The 20,936-nt window shown below is 36.7% G+C and overlaps 1 protein-coding gene across 1 annotated transcript in view; it reads right to left on the bottom strand.

The window, feature by feature from the left end:
* Positions 1 to 13,736: 13,736 nt before the first annotated feature.
* Positions 13,737 to 20,936, bottom strand: part of LOC126462265 (cytoplasmic phosphatidylinositol transfer protein 1) — a 97,129-nt gene continuing 89,929 nt past the window's right edge. Inside the window, exon 8 of the mRNA XM_050096059.1 lies at positions 13,737 to 18,079. Within this exon, the coding sequence (XP_049952016.1) occupies positions 17,765 to 18,079 (315 nt within the window). The 3' untranslated portion in view covers positions 13,737 to 17,764. The remainder of the gene's footprint in view (positions 18,080 to 20,936) is intronic.

Genomic DNA, 20,936 nt, shown 5'->3' with positions numbered 1-20,936 from the left:
ACACGGCGTGCTTTCCTTCCTGCGACAGAATCAATTACCCGATCCATTAAAAATACAAATGTCGTTATCTAATAATGAAAAAGGTGTTAATACGAATAGTACCTAAGACTGGTGTGGTTTCTCGATTTCATTACGTCTATTTTTATCACTGTTGCTAGATGAAACGAAACAGGCCTTTCTAATATTGCAGCAGTTGTAACTCATGCCAAATAAGCGAGACCGTCTTGGCACACATGGTCATTTTTACGTAAATAACACGACAGAACATGATTCATGAAGAACCAGTATAAAATGCCTATTAGAACCATTACAAGCAAAAAGTTTTAAGTTAGGAGATAGTTTCACATTTCATTCATACGCTCCAGTTTCTCAGGCATGAGGTCTAAAAGTAGCAGTACGAAATTTTTATATAAATTTGGGATCGTCATATTCTTCCATATAATGTGTGTGATGTCCCCGTTTCTTATACTTCCTCGTTCTATCAAACGATCTTGTCTTCACTAATTCTGTTACTATTTCTACCATTTTCGAAATTTATTCCCTTGTTAACTCCACTAATCCTGACAGAACCACAGGTTGACTTATCCCGTATTTATTCTCTAGTCAGGCGTTATTACGTATTCGTACAATGCATTTTCAGCGCTATTCCGAGAATAGGAATAATAGCGGCCGCTAACCTGGGAGCGTGAAACTGGTAGTGTAGTGATCTGGAAAAAAATTCTGTCAAAATTTAATTTTCTTGGAATCATCGAGAAGATAATATGTAATCTTTCTGAGCTGTTATTCCTGTTGATCGTTTATTTCCACTCTGGTAGTCTGGATCTACGGATTTCGCTAATAATTACGACAACGCTGATCATTCGCACACCCAGTCAACCTCATAAATAAACAGGGACTGGCAGTCATCCGTTCGGGTTTACTCGGCTCAGCTCGTATAGCCCCGTCCTCTTTCATCAGCGGGAAAGTTTTTTTTTATTTCTGGATGCGACCGGGATTCCTCTGGCAGTGACATCAAATACACTATGCACGCATTCAAAAGTCAACTTACGACTCGCGCAGAAATCAACTTAGAATATGTTCGAAAACCAGCTGGGTGTGTTTCAAAATCATAAGAATAACCGATAGACCAACGAGCGCTGGATGTTGAGGTACTTTATGAAACAAGGTTTTTTGTTTTGTTTTTTCTTTATGAATATGAATTTGGTGCCCCATGAAATTGCTGCCGGGGCAGTTAGCCAGTTTGCCCCACCCCACCTCCTAGATTCGGGCCAGTGCTCACAATTAATCCCATCCAGTATAAATTTTGAGCTTTTTTTTTTTAAAAAAAAAGGGGGGGTAGGGTTTCAAACCGGCCAACTAGGAGCAGGAGCAGTCTCACAATACATTTTAATTTCCAGTGTCCTGAATGTAGGTTCGAGGGCTTCCATTACAAAATATACACGTTTGAATTCCACAGAGCGAAATACAGTGACGTGTGATAGAAGAATCCTACATGAAGAGGTGTGGCACTGCACTTTTGCACACTTAAGACCGAGTAACATGTCTTACATTTCCTCGAACATGTATGTTCTGTATGTGAAACTCTTCAGAATGATGTGTTACAAAATGAACATTTTTTGAAAAATCGATTTATTTTTATATTTTTGCCACCCTGTCTATTTTTGAAAAATCGATTTATTTTTAAATTTTTGCCATCCTGTCTCAAAATGCTTGAGGGGGGAGGAGGGGTGCGTGGCACTATCAAATTTTTGCACTGATTCAGAAGTATCACAGATCCAGGGCTGACTACTTGTTGACAAAGTTGAACAGTTTGAATTTTTTTATTGAATGTCATTTAAGGACTTAACATCTGTTGTATATGAAAATCGAATAATGCACACTGATTACATAACTGCAATATCAAGCAAACTTTCTGGCAACGGCAGAATCCTTTATGAGTTTCATGTATCATTCAATATATCAGCAGTTGTCACTGAAGTAAGTTTATTGTTCTTCACTTCATCGGTTTCACAAATGTTGCCATTGGCAACCCACTCCCAGTCATCAATTAGTTTAGTTTTTTATGTGATATTTACTGTCCTTAGAATCCCACAATTCCCAGTTTTCTCTACAAGGAGCTCTAAGTTGTTTAGTTTCTTTGTAGTAACGCTCCATACTCAATGGGAACCAACTGACACAATGTGAATATAAACACTCACTGGGTCATTGCACATGCGAATATTAAGTCATTTATGCAAAATGTGATACGCTACAACTTGTCATATAGCACACTGCATGGCGGCACTGTGCTATATTCACTTGTCAATTGTTTCTGTCTCATGTCAGCACTGGCAACCTTCCGCAACTCTGAGTATGAGAATCCCATTTCGGGTAGAATTCAAAATGCCTGGGATATAGTCCTGCAAGCACCGGATCCAATATGCAGTGACATGAACTCAATGAGTTGCCGTCCGGAAGCAGCCTTGGCGACAGTGAGCAGCAGTTCTGCGTCTCACAATCAGAGCGTACTGGGCTTTAGACTGCTGCAGCGTATTCTTTTATTCCGACCATCTCTTTCTCAGACGTAAACATGGTGCTGATACTCTGGCCAGATCTTCTCTTTCCTTTACCAGCTGATCGAGAGAGCTCCATGGTAAACTACAAATCTAAAAGCCTCGGGTTGCATCCCTGCTCAACCCTAGTAGTTTTATCTCTCACTTAGTACTTCTTTCCCCTCTGGCATTGTTTGTTGGGGTTAAAAATGCCGAGTTATACTATGGTTCAGGATCTATGTTAGACAGTAGTTCCCTCCATAACAGGCTGGGCAAATCAGTTGTAAAGTTGGAGGAAGGCAAGGTCATACCACCCCCAACAGGACCACATGTACTAAAACACTGTGGTGTTGAAAACAGTCTTTGGATTGATGAAGCTTTTTTCTTTGCTTACATAGAGCAATATTAACATTCGTGTTAAGGGGATACGGAATCGGATTTTGGGTTAAAAAATCGAATTTTTTTTTATTGGCGTATTATATTCTGCCATGTTTCCTCTTTAAAATGACGTATCATACATAGCTCTACTACAATTATAACTATTTTATTTTTATATATTTGTGAGATCGGGTATTGCGCTTTAGTTATACACGTCTCTCGTGGCTGACCATGAACTTTTTGGCAGTACCTTTAAAGTGACATGAATTCAAATATCCCGGTTTCCAGCGACTATTTATACACTAGTTGCCCGAAAATGTTTCTCTCTGGTTTCCTCAAGTTACTCTTTGACTTTGTGGCGGGACTGTTTTGTAAACAGTGTGATATAAGAAAGTAGTTGTTGTTGAGTTATTTCGTATTTAGTGCTTCATTTTTCGCAGTGAAAATGCCTAGAGCTAAAGCAAAAGTATTTAAAAAGCGTGTGAACTGGCAAAAGAAAAGAAATAATGATTCATTAGCAAAGCAAAGCAGTTCATCATCATCACTGTTGGAAAATGTGAATCCACTTATTACTGATTTGCCGAACGAACTTACACCAAATGAAAACAGTGCTTCTCATAAAAAACTAAGAGATTTGGAAGAGAAATATAATTTACTTGATAGAGGGAATGAAGTTTTTGAACTCATTGATACGAATATATTGTGTGAAGCTCTTGAAAACAGTTTGTGCTGCAAAAAATGTCATGGAAACGTTTCTCTGAAAGTAGAATCCCATGTTGGCCTGGCTGCCCAGTTTAATTTAATATGCAGTGTTTGTAAATACAGCTGTAAGTTTCCAAGTTCGGTTTCAGTAACTGTAAATAATGGATACAAGAAAACTGAACTTTATAGTGTAAATATTAGGTTAGTTTATGGATTGCGAGCAATTGGTAAGGGCAAAGCAGCTGGTGATATGCTATGTGGTGTTCTAAATCTTCCAAGTGCACCTTCAAAGTTTGAAGCTTACAATTATGTACTAGGATCTGCAGTTGAAGATGTAGCACAGAAGTCAATGCAGGTTGCTGTGGAAGAAGCAGTGGAAGAAAATGACGGCAGTCGTGACCTCACAGTGGCGTTTGATGGCACGTGGCAGAAAAGGGGCCACACCTCCAACAATGGTGTTGTAACAGCAACTAGTGTTGATACTGGCAAGGTTATTGATGTTGCAATAATGTCTAAATACTGTAGGTGCACAGGCAGGCTGAAAAATGAACACAGTGATGACTGTATTGCTAATTATTATGGTAGTAGTGGTGGCATGGAGGTTGCTGGGGTGAAGAAAATTTTTCATCGCTCTTCACAGTGGTATAATGTTCGCTATGTCAAATATCTGGGAGATGGTGACTCTAAAGCATTCAAAGAAGTTTTGGAAAGCAAACCATATGGGAACAGTGTAAATATAAGCAAACTTGAATGTATAGGACATGTGCAGAAGAGAATGGGTGCCAGGCTGAGAAGGTTAAAATCAGTTATGAAAGGGAAAAAACTAGATGATGGGAAAACCTTGGATGGCAGAGGAAGATTGACTGATTCCATAATAGACCGCATTCAGAACTGCTATGGCCTTGCAATCAGGCAAAATACAGGCAATCTTGAAGAAATGAGGAGAGCTATATGGGCTTTATATTTCCACACCGCATCCACGGATGAGCATCCACAACATGGTTTGTGCCCCAAAGGTGAAAACAGCTGGTGTAAATACAATAGGGGACTATCAACAGGAGAGAAATACATTCACCACCACAGTCTACCATCAGCCATCATGGCAGAAATAAAGCCCATTTTCAGAGATCTGGCTGACAGAAGTCTTCTGATGAAATGTCTTCACGGAAAAACGCAGAACCCCAACGAGTGCTTGAATAGTGTGATATGGCATCGTCTCCCAAAAACAGTGTTTGTCGGAATTAATACACTACATTTTGGTGTGTATGATGCTGTGGCAACCTTCAATCTTGGAAATATAACTAAATGCCAGGTCCTTCAAAAGTTGGGTATGTGTGTTGGTTCCCGTACGGTACGTGCTATGTTCTTTTTAGATCAGCACAGACTAAGGCATGCTGATAATATAATCAAGACATTAGTGAAAAAAGCAAGACAGGTGCAGAGGGGTGCCAAAAGAAGACTTGAAGATGATTATGAAGACTGTGAAGGGGGTATTAGCTACGGATCAGGAATGTTTTAATCTTCTTTCTCCGTTTCCCGTAAGTTTACTTTTTACTTCATCTAGGAACATTATCTCAGGTACTGGTCAACCTAGAAGTCTGAAATTTTTATGACGTAGTGACATAGGTCCCTATTACATACTGAAACAACGATTTTTTAATTACTTGATTTACAAAAGACTTAGGGGTGATAGTCTAGTAAAAAGCGATGGAAAAAATTTACTTAAAAATAAATGTACAATATCTCTGTAAGAAAATACTTTGACAATAAACTGTTGTTTCAGTATTGTTGTAACATATGAATGCACATACAGTAAAATTTTTACCTCTCTGTCTCCAGTAGTTTGTGAGAAAATGTTCCCTATAGTAGGCATATATTAACATTGCGGGGATAGGTGATTCCGTATCCCCTTAAGCTTACAATGAACAATAAAGCAAAAGTAATGCTGACACCCACGTTAAACTTACAATGAACAAAGTATAGCAACAGTATATTGATGATTCTGAGATTATGTCCAACTGCAGTTGAATTAATGCCAGGAGCAGTACGTAAATATGTATACACATCAGGCTACTAAATGTGCTTTGTAATAACGTGTGGCGAGACATTTATGGCAAAACATAAATTATTTCAGTTGCAAATAGTCATAAACCAGAACTCATCAGTATCAGTTGCATTATGTTTTCCAACATTTTCGTGACCCTTTTTCCCTAAACCGCATTATGGTGTGCTTCTTTCTCAAGTGTCCACACTTCAGACAACTTTCTCTTTAAATGGAAGCCCCAGTGTGCTCTGTGCAGTGAAGTGCTAACAGCAGAGATTATGAGAACCAGCAAATTAAAAGAACATTTTGAAAGAAGTTCACTGAAAAGCCATTGAATTCTTCAAAACAAAGAAGTTGCACTCACAAGTTTACATATGGGTTCGGCTGCTTTCCTCACTCAATAGAAGCTGGTCTTAAAGCTCCATACCAAATCGCTCTTCAAATTGCTGAAAACGAGAAACCTCATACAATAGGAGACAATCTCATCAAGCCTTGCTTTCTAGATGTAGTGTTGTTAGTTCTAGGAGAGCAACATGTAGGAAAGGTAAACAACATCTCTCTTTCTAACAACGCGATGAGAAGCCATGAGTTTGGATATTTTGAATACAATATTCAATGAAATAAGATCAAGTAGTTTTTTTGCACGGCAGTTAGATGTACTGAGTGATGTTGCATTTTGTTTCCAGCTGCTATGTTCGATACATAAAAGATGATGGCCTGAAAGAAGAATATTTTTGCTCGGAACCACTGGCCACTACTACACGTGGTGAGGATGTTCTTCGATCAGTAAAGGATTTTGCTGAAGGAAATATGTTGCAATGGTTGAAGTTGGTGGTTGAATGTACAGACGGAGACCCTTCCATGTTGGGCATTTGCTCTGGATTCCACAGACTGTTGAAAGAAGTTCATCCAAATGCAAAATTCAGCCACTGCATTATATATTGTTATGTTTTGGCAGTGAAAACACTTCCATCTGATGTGCTGAACATACTCGCCCAGGTAGTGGAGATTGTAAGCCATATCCGCGGTAGAGTTCTTGTTGGACCAAAATTTAATGTGCTCTTGTTCCACACAGAAGTTTGATGGTTGACATGTGGCAAGGTGTTGCATAAAGTACTTGCGCTCTGACCCCAAATTGCTTTGTTTCTAGAGAAGGTGAGGACAGAGAAGGAGAAAAACTCATATGCCAAAATAACAGATAATATACTTATTTCCAAACTGGCATATCTTGCGGATTTCTTTGCTGAAATCAATATGCTTAACCTTGGCTTGAAAGGAAATATGGTGAATATTTTGACGGCACAATATAAAGTTACCAGTTTTGTTCAAAGGTTTGAGATTTACCAACTGGGGCTGAAGTTCAAGACATTTCGGTGTTCCCAGAAATGACAATAATGCTCGATGCTAACAATGAAAAATGTTCATTCACAAATGGCATAAGTCAGCATTAATCATCAGTAATAAATTCTGACAATAATTATTTTCCTGAACTAGAGACACTACAAGTAAATGCCTGGGTTTTAAGAACATTTTCAGTGAACAAAGGAATATTTTCAGATAGTGAAATTAAATACGAAGCAGAATTTCTTGGTCTGAGTGAAGACAGCACACTTAAAACAGATTTCTCCAAAACAGAACAGGCAACATTTTGGAGAAAACTGAGTGGTGAATTTCCATTATTATCAGAAAAAGCAACAACAATATTGACTCCATTCGCCAAAACTTGTAGGTGGGAAAGTGGATTTGTGACTTTGGTGGCAATGAAAAAAAAAGCAAGGGACCAATTTAAATTGGAACATTTACAATGTGCACTAGCAGAGACCAAACTGAATATAAAAAAAGATTGTTCAAAATAAGCAGTACCAACCATCTCATTGACTTTCATTATTTCCTGGTTTAATACAACTCTTACAAAAACATGTCAGTTTTATTTGTTGAATGTTAATAAATTGTTGTATATTTTCCTGTAATTTTAAAAATTGGAACATTTAAACCTTTTTTCCCATAATAATGAATTAAGGATGGGTATGCCTTTTTACAAGTAAACAGTTGTTTTGTTTTACTACCCAGACATATTTCACCACAACTGCGGCATCTTCAGTGCCTTTTTTTTTTTTTTTTTTTTTTTTTTCTTACAGTTTACACTGTGCGAGTCCTGTGGCTGTCAATGGAAATCATCCACAGGTCTAGACTAGTAAATCATATCATCCTTGTTGAATTTGGACTGTCCTGAGCTGTGGCTGGATTGTATTTTGTTTCAAATACATTTTTGTGTATTTCCTCCTGCTTTTGTATTCTTTCCATCTCGTTTGTGAATAACTGCATTTTATTATTTTTTTTTCTTTTTTGCACTCAACTTCAGTGTCTAACTAAACTCTGTTGGGGTATTGGTTTCTATATGATCTCGTTCAGGAGTAATTGTCTCAAAAAGTTTGGGAACCACTGGCCTTGTAGAATTACAACTCTTATTCTACTATGGCACACTTCAGAGAGCATAGCCCTTCCTGAATGCACCAGACGGCAACAATTTCTGAGTCAGTACCCGACACAATACAGACAAAATAAGTCCAACTCCACAACATATACAAAAAGCAATAAATTCACTGCCAAGTGTGACAGTGCTTGCTGAGCCGCCAACCTTTATGAACCAACAACATGAGACAATATACCTTCCAATATGAAACCAACCAATGAAAGCAAGGATTTTTTAAATAGGTTTCTACACTGGCAACTGCTCCAGTTCATATGGCCGACATAATTCTATCTTTAAACTGCTGCACAGGAAAGTGAAAATTAATGAAACCACTACACCGTCTTTCTTATGTAACCACATCCAACTGCTTAAGCATATGTAGCACTATAAGAGCGACAGAATTCAGAGTCTGCTGAACCAGAACAGTAAAACAGTGCAATAACAGCATGGTACAGTTTATAAAAAGAAATGAGCCAATAACAACTTAATTGTTTGGCACACAGTACTTATAGTAACAAACTTCTCACCCACAAGAAAAAGTGCAGTCAGCAGCAGCAGCAGGAGCAGCGAGAAGGCCAAAGACATCGTGCGATTCATAGGACAGGACACAGCCACATGCAGGCGTAAACTGCCCACGCACAGCAACAGCTTCCACTATGGGCACTGCTAACACCAGTTCTGCTATGCCAAGAAGGCCTCATGACATGAAGTCCCATCTACTGTACCGCCTCTCCTTGTCGCATCAAGCCAACAGCAACCCCTCCTTGCTCTAGCATGGGCTACCCACCCAGACCAAAACCGCCGAACCACTTTTCACACAGGCGTACTGCCCTTTCCTGATCATCCCTGTAACTCTCTCTCCAACTTTGGTGCAAATCAACCGACTTCATGACCATCCTAGCCCACTCCATTAAATCTTTATGCAACCAATCATGGCACAGCATAGGCAAGCGAAATGGAAGAGCTGACATACAACCAGCATCAAAGATAAAGAATAGGTGCTATGGCTCAGAAACAATGATCCTTTAAATTCGTGGGAATCCAGAAAATTGCTCTACCCAATATTTTGCCAGCTACTTCTGAAAAGATTGTGTATTCTAGCTATGTTGGTGACCTGTAGGTGTATCTTTTCAAGACCAGAAAAAATATACAATAAGGAAAGAAAACAATTCACCTGGAGTAAAATGTGTAAAATTTTATTTCTAAGTCATAACACTGATTAGATTTTTCTTCTTAGACAGATGCAGGGTGGAAATTATTTAAACCAACAAACTCTGGGAGGTTACACGGGACACCACAATAAATATTATTCTCTAGTGTCATATTTCCCTGTGAGGATTTTTTTAAACCAAAATTAATTAATCCAATAAACTATGGGAGGTTGCATGGAACAACGAAAACACTTTTTCTAATGCGTTTTACTATAAGGACAAGAAGTATTGCTAACAAGTTTTAATTCATTATTATGATGAGACAACAATGTTAACACAACACGATTACTAAATTTACAGTAAGCTTCAAAAATGCCCCCACTGACCTGTATACAGAGTCATGTTCCATCTAACATGATCAATTCCTAGTGCTGCTGCTGCTGCTGTCAGGACAACCAGACCCTCTGATTCAACAGGGATTGTAAATAAGGCTGCATATCTCTCGTCACACAAAAAAAGTCCAGGGGAGTCAAAGCAGGGAATTGAGTAGGCTGACCACAAACATTTATTTTACCTTTACTGCCCGATTATACAACATACCAGGCTCCAACACTAGGTTAGTGTTAGTTCTGTTTGCTACTGCCCATTGCAACAACATTTAAATGCAAATGTATGGCTTGGATTGCCTATGGGACCTCATCCAGAGTTTGATAGCAATGAAATATATGCCACTGAGTAGGCCACCACGTCATCCAAAAACTTGAAAGAATTCCCTACCATGCCTCAGGATGTAGAAATAGAATGAGGGGAACAAGACTACACTGTTCATAGTCAGCACTCTACTTTAAGCATGCATACTGGGTCCAGAATCTGTCACAGCTATCAGGTGGTGAATCTTGATGTGTACTGGAGCCAACAATGACTAACACAGAATCAGCTTTTGTCATCCAGCACAAGAGCTGCCTACTCTTGACATTCCATTCCAAGCTCTTAGGGCACCCAGAAACTGTACTTCCACGGTTTCAGACATTTCTTGCAACATCCCAATAAGCTGTGAGCAAGCTTTCACCCTAAAATCATTTATAGAAGCACCCCTCCTTGTGTAACTAAGGCAGTGGTGCTGTACATTTTCTGGGACTAGATTGTGAGATGGTTTTAATTTTTGTGGCGTGTTGATCCTTGCAATAATTCTTGTTCATTGGAAATTATTTCATACCAATCCTGGAGTTCATTTGCATATTGTTTCTCATCAACTTTCTATACCAATGAAGGTTTTTACCACTTAGTTGTTCAAAACGATTTTTAAAGATGATTTTGCAGTACTGTAGAATCTTTCTTTGTAATAGTAGGAAGTAATTTGGCTACTTTATTTGAGAAATCTGAAGAGAGCGGAGTATATGGGCATTGCCCATGTCATCTAATGTGGGACACTGTCAGTGGCTTCATAGTAGTCAACGTCTATGTAAAAAAGTCTATATTTGTCAGTTATCACTTCAGCAATGGACCAGTGTACTCACAGTACACACAGTATATACAGCTATGTAAGTTTCTGTGTTCCAACAACACAACAACAGTAGAAACATTTGATTAAAAAATAAATAAATAAAAAATCCAAAACTCTATCATTAATGAGTCTACTAATGTCCACCTCTTATTATTAAATAAGAAAGTTCAGAGTGGATAGTCTCTCCCATCAACAACAGATCTGGGTGTCCAATGACTGTTTTCCACCTCAGTGCAAGGTAGAAGTGAGTGTACATAAGACATTATGACCACGTGAAAGATAACACAATGGCAGACAGTCATGTAAACTCAAGTCTCCTTCTGCACAGCTGCACCTGATCTTTTTCTGTTGATATCTCAAATTGAGTGTGAAACAACAGTCCCAGTACCACAGTCAACCAACACTTCCTAATAATTAAGTCTTGTCATATGCTAAAAGTATGAGAATATTTCTAACTAAAGTAAAAGAAGAAATTGTACAGAAAAAGTATAAATAGTGTGTTACAAAAGCAGTCACAAGTACTACTACATAAATGACATATGATGTAAATGATGATTTTTCAAGTTTTATTAAATATTTACTTTGTCAGTAAGCAATTCCTTAAAAAAATTATTTTTTGTAATCCCCTACAGTGTTGTTTACTTGAACAAATCGTAACAAGGTTTAAAGATGTAAATACCAGCTATGTAAGAATACATTTTTGCAACATGTTCCACCAGTTTGTGAGGCTTCGCAGCTTCAATTAAAAATGTCTCTTCACAAATGACACACATGGGTACAAAGGATGGGTTTCTATATTTCAAGTTTTCATAGACTATTTGCTACTACCTCTTCTCAACCATTGTGAGAAAATATCATTCTGAAATGTTTTGTTACAGACTACACGCCATACTTCTCTGCCTGCTCCATCAAATATGAGAAGAAGCACAATGGTATAATAAATATCTATTCAGCCGCATCATTATCAATACTGAAGATCCTTGCTGCTGGAAAGATGGTCTCTTCCATGCTTGTGTGCTCTATGCACATACACTGACTCCAAGACGATCTGCTGAGCTGAAGTACCACTTCTAGAAAATTATATTTAGGGAAATTTTTGTTGTTATACGTTTTTTCATATTACTTATTAAACAAACATCTGAAACATAATTTCAATCAATTATGCCAATTTCTGCTATCATGTCTAATCATACACTAATGTAATTGTATTAATATTTGTAAATTTTGTTTGCAAGTGGCCAAAGGCTCATACAAAGCATCCACACACACACACACACACACACACACACACACACACACACACACACACACACACACCTCCTTCTATCTGCCTGACTACCTTCCTGACTACCTTTTTAATTCATCTCCCCCTCAGTAAGAGAAATGCCATATTGAGAACCACTTCTAATGAATAAATTTCATATGTGCTTCAGTTCACAACAAATACTGTCTTCTGAAGTGGGGGTTAGTGGAACACACAACCACTGACTTCAAACTCACCAAAACCTCCATTACACCACAAAAAACCTAATTAGCAGGTTTCATTAGGCCAATGACAGTAACACGGGTGTTTACATTTGCTGAGAGGGTTCAGCTCAAGAACATGGGCAACAGATCTCCGTATACATCCATGTGACATTTTCAAATTTCTGCAACAGCCTGCATAACACCAACTCATATTGACTCATCTTAAGACAGTGTGGTTGTGTTGACTGAATCAAGTGCTTTGTCATTCTGAATGGAGAACCTATAGTGGCAAATACGGTAAAACCTAACTGAATAGCATTATTGCAATGCTCAGTTATACATGTTCCCAAAATATTGGTTATTTTGTAGAAGAGGCTAAATACCTTAGCTAAATGTAATAACTGCAAGTATTTCCATTGAAGCAAGCAAATCTTAGCATGGTGTCAAGTTCCCTATAAAACATCCTTCCTTAGAATACTCGAGTCGCTTAATCAGAGACAAAATCCCTAACACTAACTTATGGTGATGTAAAACCTATTTACAGAAATTGACAGCAAGATATGAAAATAAACAATTTTAAAAGAGGATATGCTCTGTGGTAACAAACATTATTGCCTGTAGGTGAACTGGAATGGAAAATAATAAAATCTTTATCTGTCAGCATCACTTCAACACTGGATCAGTGTACTGACAGTATACACAGTATATGCAATAATCAAAATAAATTGACCATTTCCTCTTTAGTTTGCAAGAAATATCAGAAAAATGGTTGTCCGAACAAGAAGGTTTGTGTATCCAACTTCAGAAGTGGAACACTATGTAACGAAGAAGTCATTCCAGACAGTGTCAGTGCAGTCTTCAAACTTCTCATATTCTCTACAACGTAAGCAACTACTTTCCCTTCAATATTACCAGACAATTGGAATTCTGTTGTCAGCTATTTCAAAACTTTACAAACTTATTCATATAGACAAATACTGAAGCATTATGGATATTTTCTGGAAGCAATTTTTAGGTTTTCCTTCCTTCCAACATGCAAATGAATGAATGACTGCCATCTGTAACAACACAGCAAAGCAGTACTATACACAAAAGTTTTAATGATTATTTAATGTACAATATGTTCTGCAGATTCTAAATTCAGTTTTGATTTAAATGCAATAATTCAAGTTAGATATTTTGAATTCCGATCATAGAGCAAACAAAACCATAATTTCTAAGAATTGCTAATGAAATCAAGATTAAAATCATACCAGGTAGTTAACTGTATGCTCACTTAGGTTAAAATAAAATAAAACTATACTAAAATGGGCTTAACATTTTGCCTTCAGCCCTACATTACTGCTTGTATTTGAGCAACTGATAGTCACATGTCCTGTCAGCCTGTCACATTGCTCTACTTTCCTTTTCTTAAGTTTTCTTTCTTTGCATGCTACAGCCAGAAATGGTCAATAACCAAAAATGAAAACAAAATGTTGCAGTGCAAAATCTGGGTTTTATTCTACAGATATTTATCCAACAACACAATACATAACTTGTGTACAGACATTTTTACTATACATAAATACATACAAGAGATGACAACAAGTCTTCATTTTTTCTTTTTACAAAGTCATATAATGCAGACTCAAGACAGTGTAAAACAGACAATATTTTGCACACTAATGAGGCTTGCTTCAGTAACACTCAAGAATGGGAGAAAAAAATCCAGGTATGAGGCTATTACTGAGTCAGTATATTGCAAGTGTAAGAAAATAACCATAGACAAATAATGGTCAAGTACACCAGGGAATAACATCTGGCACACTGTTATTGTAAATAATAATAAAAAAATAATATAATTGTGCAAAGTAATCTTCAAGCTGCTGCTTCTTGGATTGCAACTTCTCACATAATATAGAGTCTGAGCAGAAATACAGTAATTTTAACACCCTGAGACAATATTGATGATAAATCCCTATAAGGTACAAACACACCAATACTCAGCATGAAGCTCTTCTGGAGAAATCAAACATCAGGAGTAGCATGACTAGTGTTTCAACAAATACGAACATGCTATATTAAAAAATGCTTACATTAAATGCAGTCACAGCTCCTCTTTGAAAGAGCGAAATCTGGAATGAACTACAGAGGTCAAATTACACTTGAAAATACTGTAAAATCCAGATCTCACAACTCTAATTTCTTGTAATTCGGGTTTAAGTTGTTTGGTCCCTAGTAATTTTTTCCCCATCTCTTTCTTCATATAATTATCTAGCTCTCCCTTTTACTTCTTTACAGCATCTGCTTTCTTTCTGACCTGTTAGCAACATAAAATCAGGGTTTTACTGTATAATGACTAACACTAAAATCAGCATAAAATAAAAGTTTCTTCCTGGGTCCTCAGATATAGTTAAATAGCAATGGGTAACACACACACACACACACACACACACACACACACACACTCACACACGGTGTGGGGTGGGAGGAGCACATTAACGAGCAAACACTTTGCAAGGAAGCACACAATTAATACCATACTTAAACATGTCTCAGTTCTTTAATAAACACCAGTGTTTTTCTCACAGTTTTGATTGTGCTTGAAGTGGAATAAGCTAACAAACCACAGACAATCTTTCACAAAACTGAGTCATAATTTAAATAAACAAATTAACTGCACAACTTTGAAATCTAGAATGTAACCAGGAAGCAAACCTTTATTGCCAAAAAAATTGTGCCTTGTGAAATGGAAAGAAAAGTTTATTACCCCCCACAACACACACATACAAATAAATAAATGATATATCAGTTTGGTCTATGGACGTACTCGAGAACTTTTGCAGTTTGCATTTAGAGAGGAAGATTCTTTTATAGAGTTGCTTGTTGTAAGATACGTTCTCACAGGCTCTCTTGACTTTATCATTTTGAGTTAATTTTCTAACATCCAAACGAAAAAAAAAAAAAAAAAAAAAATCCACATTACAATTAAGATATGATTGTTCCCTGACTGCAGACTCATGCAGCCACATTAAAAAATTGAACTTATCGTTTCAGATAAACCAAAATATTTCACTAATAAAAATCCATAGGAAGTAAGTGTCTCACGGCTGTCAAAGAACAGCAGAACGCACATTCCAAAACAGAAATGTACAAGCATGATGTGGATATCTCCACAAATCTGTACTTCAATCATTCAAAGTACACAAAATAGCACTGAACATTAATCCACATCAGAGTCATCTAGTTTATGGACTACATGATGAGCAAGCACATATATTACAATATTTATGGATAAAATATGTCCAAGGTGATCAAACTTCCTATGATTACATGAACTTAAGGTGGTTATTCCTCATAAATAACAACAATGTAAATCAGATGCAGCAGCTCACAATGGAGAGATATTGCTTTATGATTGTGGAATAAGCAACCATTTCCCACACATACACTAATCCTGGATATTAGAATAGAAAGTTCAGAATAAGATGTATGAGATGCTTAATTGAGGTGATGTGATAATCCACAATATTTCTCATCCACCTACCTTTAAGAACACTATATGTCCGGCAGATATGTTTTTCCCCTTCTGTTCCATAGTACTGATATTTTTTACAACTATTTGCATCTTTTCTCATACCTAAATCATTCAGCCAACATTTTTTCCACTGATGACGTGTACTGAATATTAATTTCAAACCCAGGTGCAGCACACACCAACACAAAAATCTCAGTACCAGGCAGTAAATGTACTGACCACTATATTTGTTCCAATTAAAGTCTCCAAGTAAATGTATTCTATGTCTTTATGGTGCTAAGGAAACTTACTCTCTGGACAACCCTAGGACATACATAGCAGGGTTTGTACAAACCTCTCATTGTGCCTAAATGTCTAGTCTCCCGTCATGTTGATGGACTACTTTTTTTCCAAATGAATAATTACTGATGTGGCCTGGTTGTTGTAACCTGTTTTCATAAGTAGCACAAATTCACCACTTTTTGTACAGTTGGACAACAACAGCTCTAATGACAAACAGCTCTTTACTGTAGTTACAAGTGATTGAACTCTAATTGCTCCAATTAAATTTAAAATATGAACAATAACATTGTACATTAAATATTATGTTCATGTCCCATTTTCATTTCCGTTTATCAGCTGGAAACATTCAATGCTATAAGGTATTGGGTCATAAAAACTAAATTTATCATCATCATTTTGATGTAAGGATACAAATGGCAAACATTTTTTCAATGTTTACAAGCAAACAAATTTTACATAGAATTTTAACTATGTTATACCTGGATGTTAGCAAATTAAGTAGAGTATCTATATCAAACTGCAAAGAAACATGTATAAACTATTTCGATATAATTTTTTTGCATCATCCACATGGTGAGAGTTGATTATGTGACAATATAGTAAAGTTACATAAACTCTGTAATGGCACAGCCACATCAAGTACTAATTACACAGAAAATCATTCCAAATAAAAAAAAAAAAAAATTAAAACAATCTTCTACACAGGAATCTCTCTACTGTATTTTTTAGGACAGCCTAAATTTTAGGAACAAACATACACACACATTTAAGGATTTTCAATACATATCACATTAATGACGGCTAATACATATAATGCAGTTATATATGCCAACTGCTAAAACTATTAAGAAAGCTCTGCATTTCACATTTGGAAAAAAATTGCATTTCTTGAAGAAAATATAAAATTTACAAGAATATATGAATCTGTCAAAAAAACATTCACTAAAATTTTTCCAATAATCACAATACAATTTTGTGCATTAATCCCCTCTTCTTCTCATTAAAGAGGTATTTTAATAAGTCATAGACACTGTGTGGGACAATAGTACAAAATTAAAATAACAGAAGACTATCTTATATCTTACAAAGAAGTCAAATGTTTTATACAAGGATGACAAGACCAGTGCAAAACAGGTAAAGCTTACTTTCAATTATATGCTAATTGATTATGCCAAGAATGAATCTGCAGTTGACAATAATCAGTAACGTCAGATGCAATTCAAAGACTTTTCATGCGCATTCTTGTGGTATGTTCACTTGCCGATCAAGTTTGAAGAAGACAGTTTACAAACTGTCAAGTAGTTAAACTGAATTAACATGTTAAAGACAAGCATGTAAAGATGAAACAGGTCTCCACAAGTACATGACAGATGTGAAAGAAAAACTTTACTATTAACTTAATATTATCACCCTTTTGTCAAAATGTAAAAGGAACTGTTTTATAAATAATATTTCTGATAGCTAACATTAATTTACATTTTTAATTGCACAAATGCAACAGGTAACATTAAATATTGCTGCAGACAATGCTTTGTACTTGTCATGATAAGCAGGAAGGAGATCTTATCACTCTGTCAGAGCACAGAAAGCCACGACCATAAATAACTTATCAATAGTACATCAAAATATAACAACTGAAAGTCAACACTGATTGCAGATCAGATACTGTTGGCAACAAAGGCTCAAACATTAGAGATACGCAAGATGACAACATCTTATGACCAAGAGAACCAAGACCTAGGAGTTTTTGGAGTGTCAGGAACGCTATCAGCTGGTGTGACACTTGATGTGACAGTATCAGGCAGAGCAGCAGGTGTGTCTGTGATGTTTGTAAGTGCATCTACAGGCGCCCCTGCAGTAGACGGTCTTGGACTGGAAGGAGATTCTGTGTTCCCACCAGTTACCTTTGTATTTGTCTCCTTTTGCATGCGTCCTTCATATGCACGTACATCTTCCAAAGTCATTCCATGCCATTCATCGATCCACGCAAATGCTTGTCTGTGGCCCAGTAATAAGATTTCCCTTATTGACTGTAACAGAGAAATTTTTCCTTATAGACTGTAATAGAGAAATTTTATAATCATAATGTAACACTTTCAAATGAGAGCCAAATGTTTTCACAGTCAGGTCTCACCAAAACATTTATAGCTTTGCAAACACAAGCACATACCAACGATAACTGACAATTCTGCCCGGTAAACCATTCAGCAATGATGATCACAATGGAATATGTGGTCATCTTCCGCTGTATTGGATATTACAGAGAGTGGGTCAGGGCACCTCCCTATCTTGTTAACAGATTACATCTCTCGTGAAAATTAGAATTACTAACCATGAAGGGAACTTATTAGCATATTCTTAACTTTGTGTTCATACTATCTTTTTCCCGACAAAAGAGTCAAAGAGTTTTCTCCTGTTTGTTTATGTCACAAGTTATTTGGTACTCTAGATGAGTAAGCTCCAAAAGTACTAAACTACAACTACAAGATCAGTGAAAAATCACATTATATAACGATTTCTTTCCACCCATTCTGTGAAAATAAGTAACAAAGTGAAAAAACTTGCAACGAAGATTAGAGTTTAACATCTCGTCAACAACAAGGAAATTACCGAGAGAGCACAAGTTTGGATTTGACAAGGATGGGCAGGAAATCAGCCTTGGTCTTTTCAAAGGAACCATCTGCTTCCCTCATTTACATGATCTAGGAAAGAAGAAACATGGCAGAGTGATCTTTAGAACTTATTCCAAAAGCATAAGAGACAATTGTGGTTATAATGTGGCAAAACATTAAAAATTTCTACTACCGCTACTATATAACACTTTCCTAAATACACACAAAAACAAATATCTCGTTATTCATCAATTCTCAATTGAAGGGGATCTAAAATGGTACAGCAGAAAAATGTGGCTGGCTTATCAGTATAGGTGCCACCATTTCCTGTTAGAAGTTTCTGATACATCTGCCTACAATTATCTTCAGAAATCATCATATACACGCTTTTCTTCCTGCATTTCAAGACTTCCTTATTTTTTACCCCTTCATCACTATTACAATCATTGTGTCATTGTTTTAAATGATTGAAATGATTGTGGAAAAGCTATAAATAGCTTGGTTTTGGTCCTCTGCTCTTTCAAGAATTTATTGTACATCCAATCTCTGTTCTGATATGGCTAAGAGATATTTATTTTCTTATTATAAATATAATAATATTTTTTATATACAGTAATTTAACAACCCCTCCTCCCCCCTCCCACACACACACATTTCAATGTACCTTGTACTCTGTACAACATGTCAAGTATATTAGAACACACAGTGTCTCCTATGGTAGCAGTGCAAGTAACTACAGGGAGTAAACTAGATGGAAGCTCTGACTTACTCACCTGTTAACTGAATCCACTAACTACACTCCAATCAAATCATTGCCCTCTCAATATGTTCCTGCTGATTGCTGGAGGATTCCAACAATAGTGCACAAGATAACCACAGGGAATGTGTTACTTGGAACTTGCTGCTTAACAGAACATATTGACCAGCTGTAGTACCTGATGAGTGGAATAAATCCTAAGTGGCGAGTATAGCTTTATCCTGTTACTACAACAAGGAGGATGAATTCCATGGTTGGAATGGTGATTTCAACATCAGCAGCTTGATGTTCCACACCTCTAGTAACTCTTCTTCCCACTGGCACAGGTCTGGCTCAACATTGATATTGTGGCACACGAGGGATATTTTAACTGTTTTAAACCCTAGAGGTTTACTTGGCTGCAAGATCAGCTTGTTTATTTCCCCTGATTCCTATGTGTCCCAGTGAACAGCAGAATGTAACCTCCTTTCTCTGTCTTTGGACGAGGAGAAGTATCTACAATATATTCTCAACCATTTTTATGAAAGAAGTCAGTGAAACTTCTTTCTTTGGTCATACCTCACTTTTTATATGTTCCAATTAACTCAGTGTTTTATACTGCAAGGTATCTGGCAGGCCTAGCATGACGGCATGATCATTGAAAACTACTGAGTGATCCAGGAAGTTTTCCAGTTTCATCCCACCAGTCTACAAGATAGTAAATTACTGTGGCAGTCTAAAATATTATAAAGCATATCTAAAAATATTATTCTAAGAAATACTTTTATTCATTGTGAACTTAGAGACAGCTATGTGATCATATAATTCAATCATAGGTATTAGAACAATTATGGCACAGTTATTTTCTCTTTTTCTTTCTCTTGTGCAGATTTCAATTGAGTAACTATTCATTATCAGATAGTCAAAATGTGTGGTTTTAACATATGTATGTACAAGATCCCATGCCAATAGCCATCTCAGTGTTACTGTTTGGAGCAATCATCTTCTGTTTGTAATAGCTGGGACAGCTATTGGCATGAGCCCTTGTATGGAAGTGTGTGAAAACCACATATTCCGCATATCAGATATTATTATAAACTGTAAAGGTTATGCACTGTAAACAAATAACAAAACAGAAATGACTGGTTCTGTTAAATATATTAATACCTAAAATTATTTATTGAACTTTTTTACCAAATTGTCAAATCTAAAATAATTATAGGAAAGGAGAAAGCTGTTATTATTGGTTACTGGAATGCAGTAGTTTGAGAGAACACACAAAAATATTACTGGGAATTTCATGCTAGGGAAAACTAACAACAAATGACAACAGCTGGTTGATCTTTGCAAAGAAAAGAAGATGTCATCCGTCAACAAACTATTCCAACAGGAGGAGGAGAGGAGATACACATAGGTTGCATCAGGGGTACAGGCAGATCCCAAATTGATTACATTAGTGTCAGAAAGAGGTACTGAAATGAAATCAAAAATGTAAAATGTATCCTGGAGCTGATGTTTGCTGTGACTGTGCCCTAGTCT

Source organism: Schistocerca serialis, chromosome 1 (assembly GCF_023864345.2).
Source record: "Schistocerca serialis cubense isolate TAMUIC-IGC-003099 chromosome 1, iqSchSeri2.2, whole genome shotgun sequence".
Lineage (NCBI taxonomy): Eukaryota > Metazoa > Arthropoda > Insecta > Orthoptera > Acrididae > Schistocerca > Schistocerca serialis.
The sequence above is the reverse complement of the archived record's forward strand: the minus strand, read 5'-3'. Positions and strand labels throughout refer to the sequence as shown.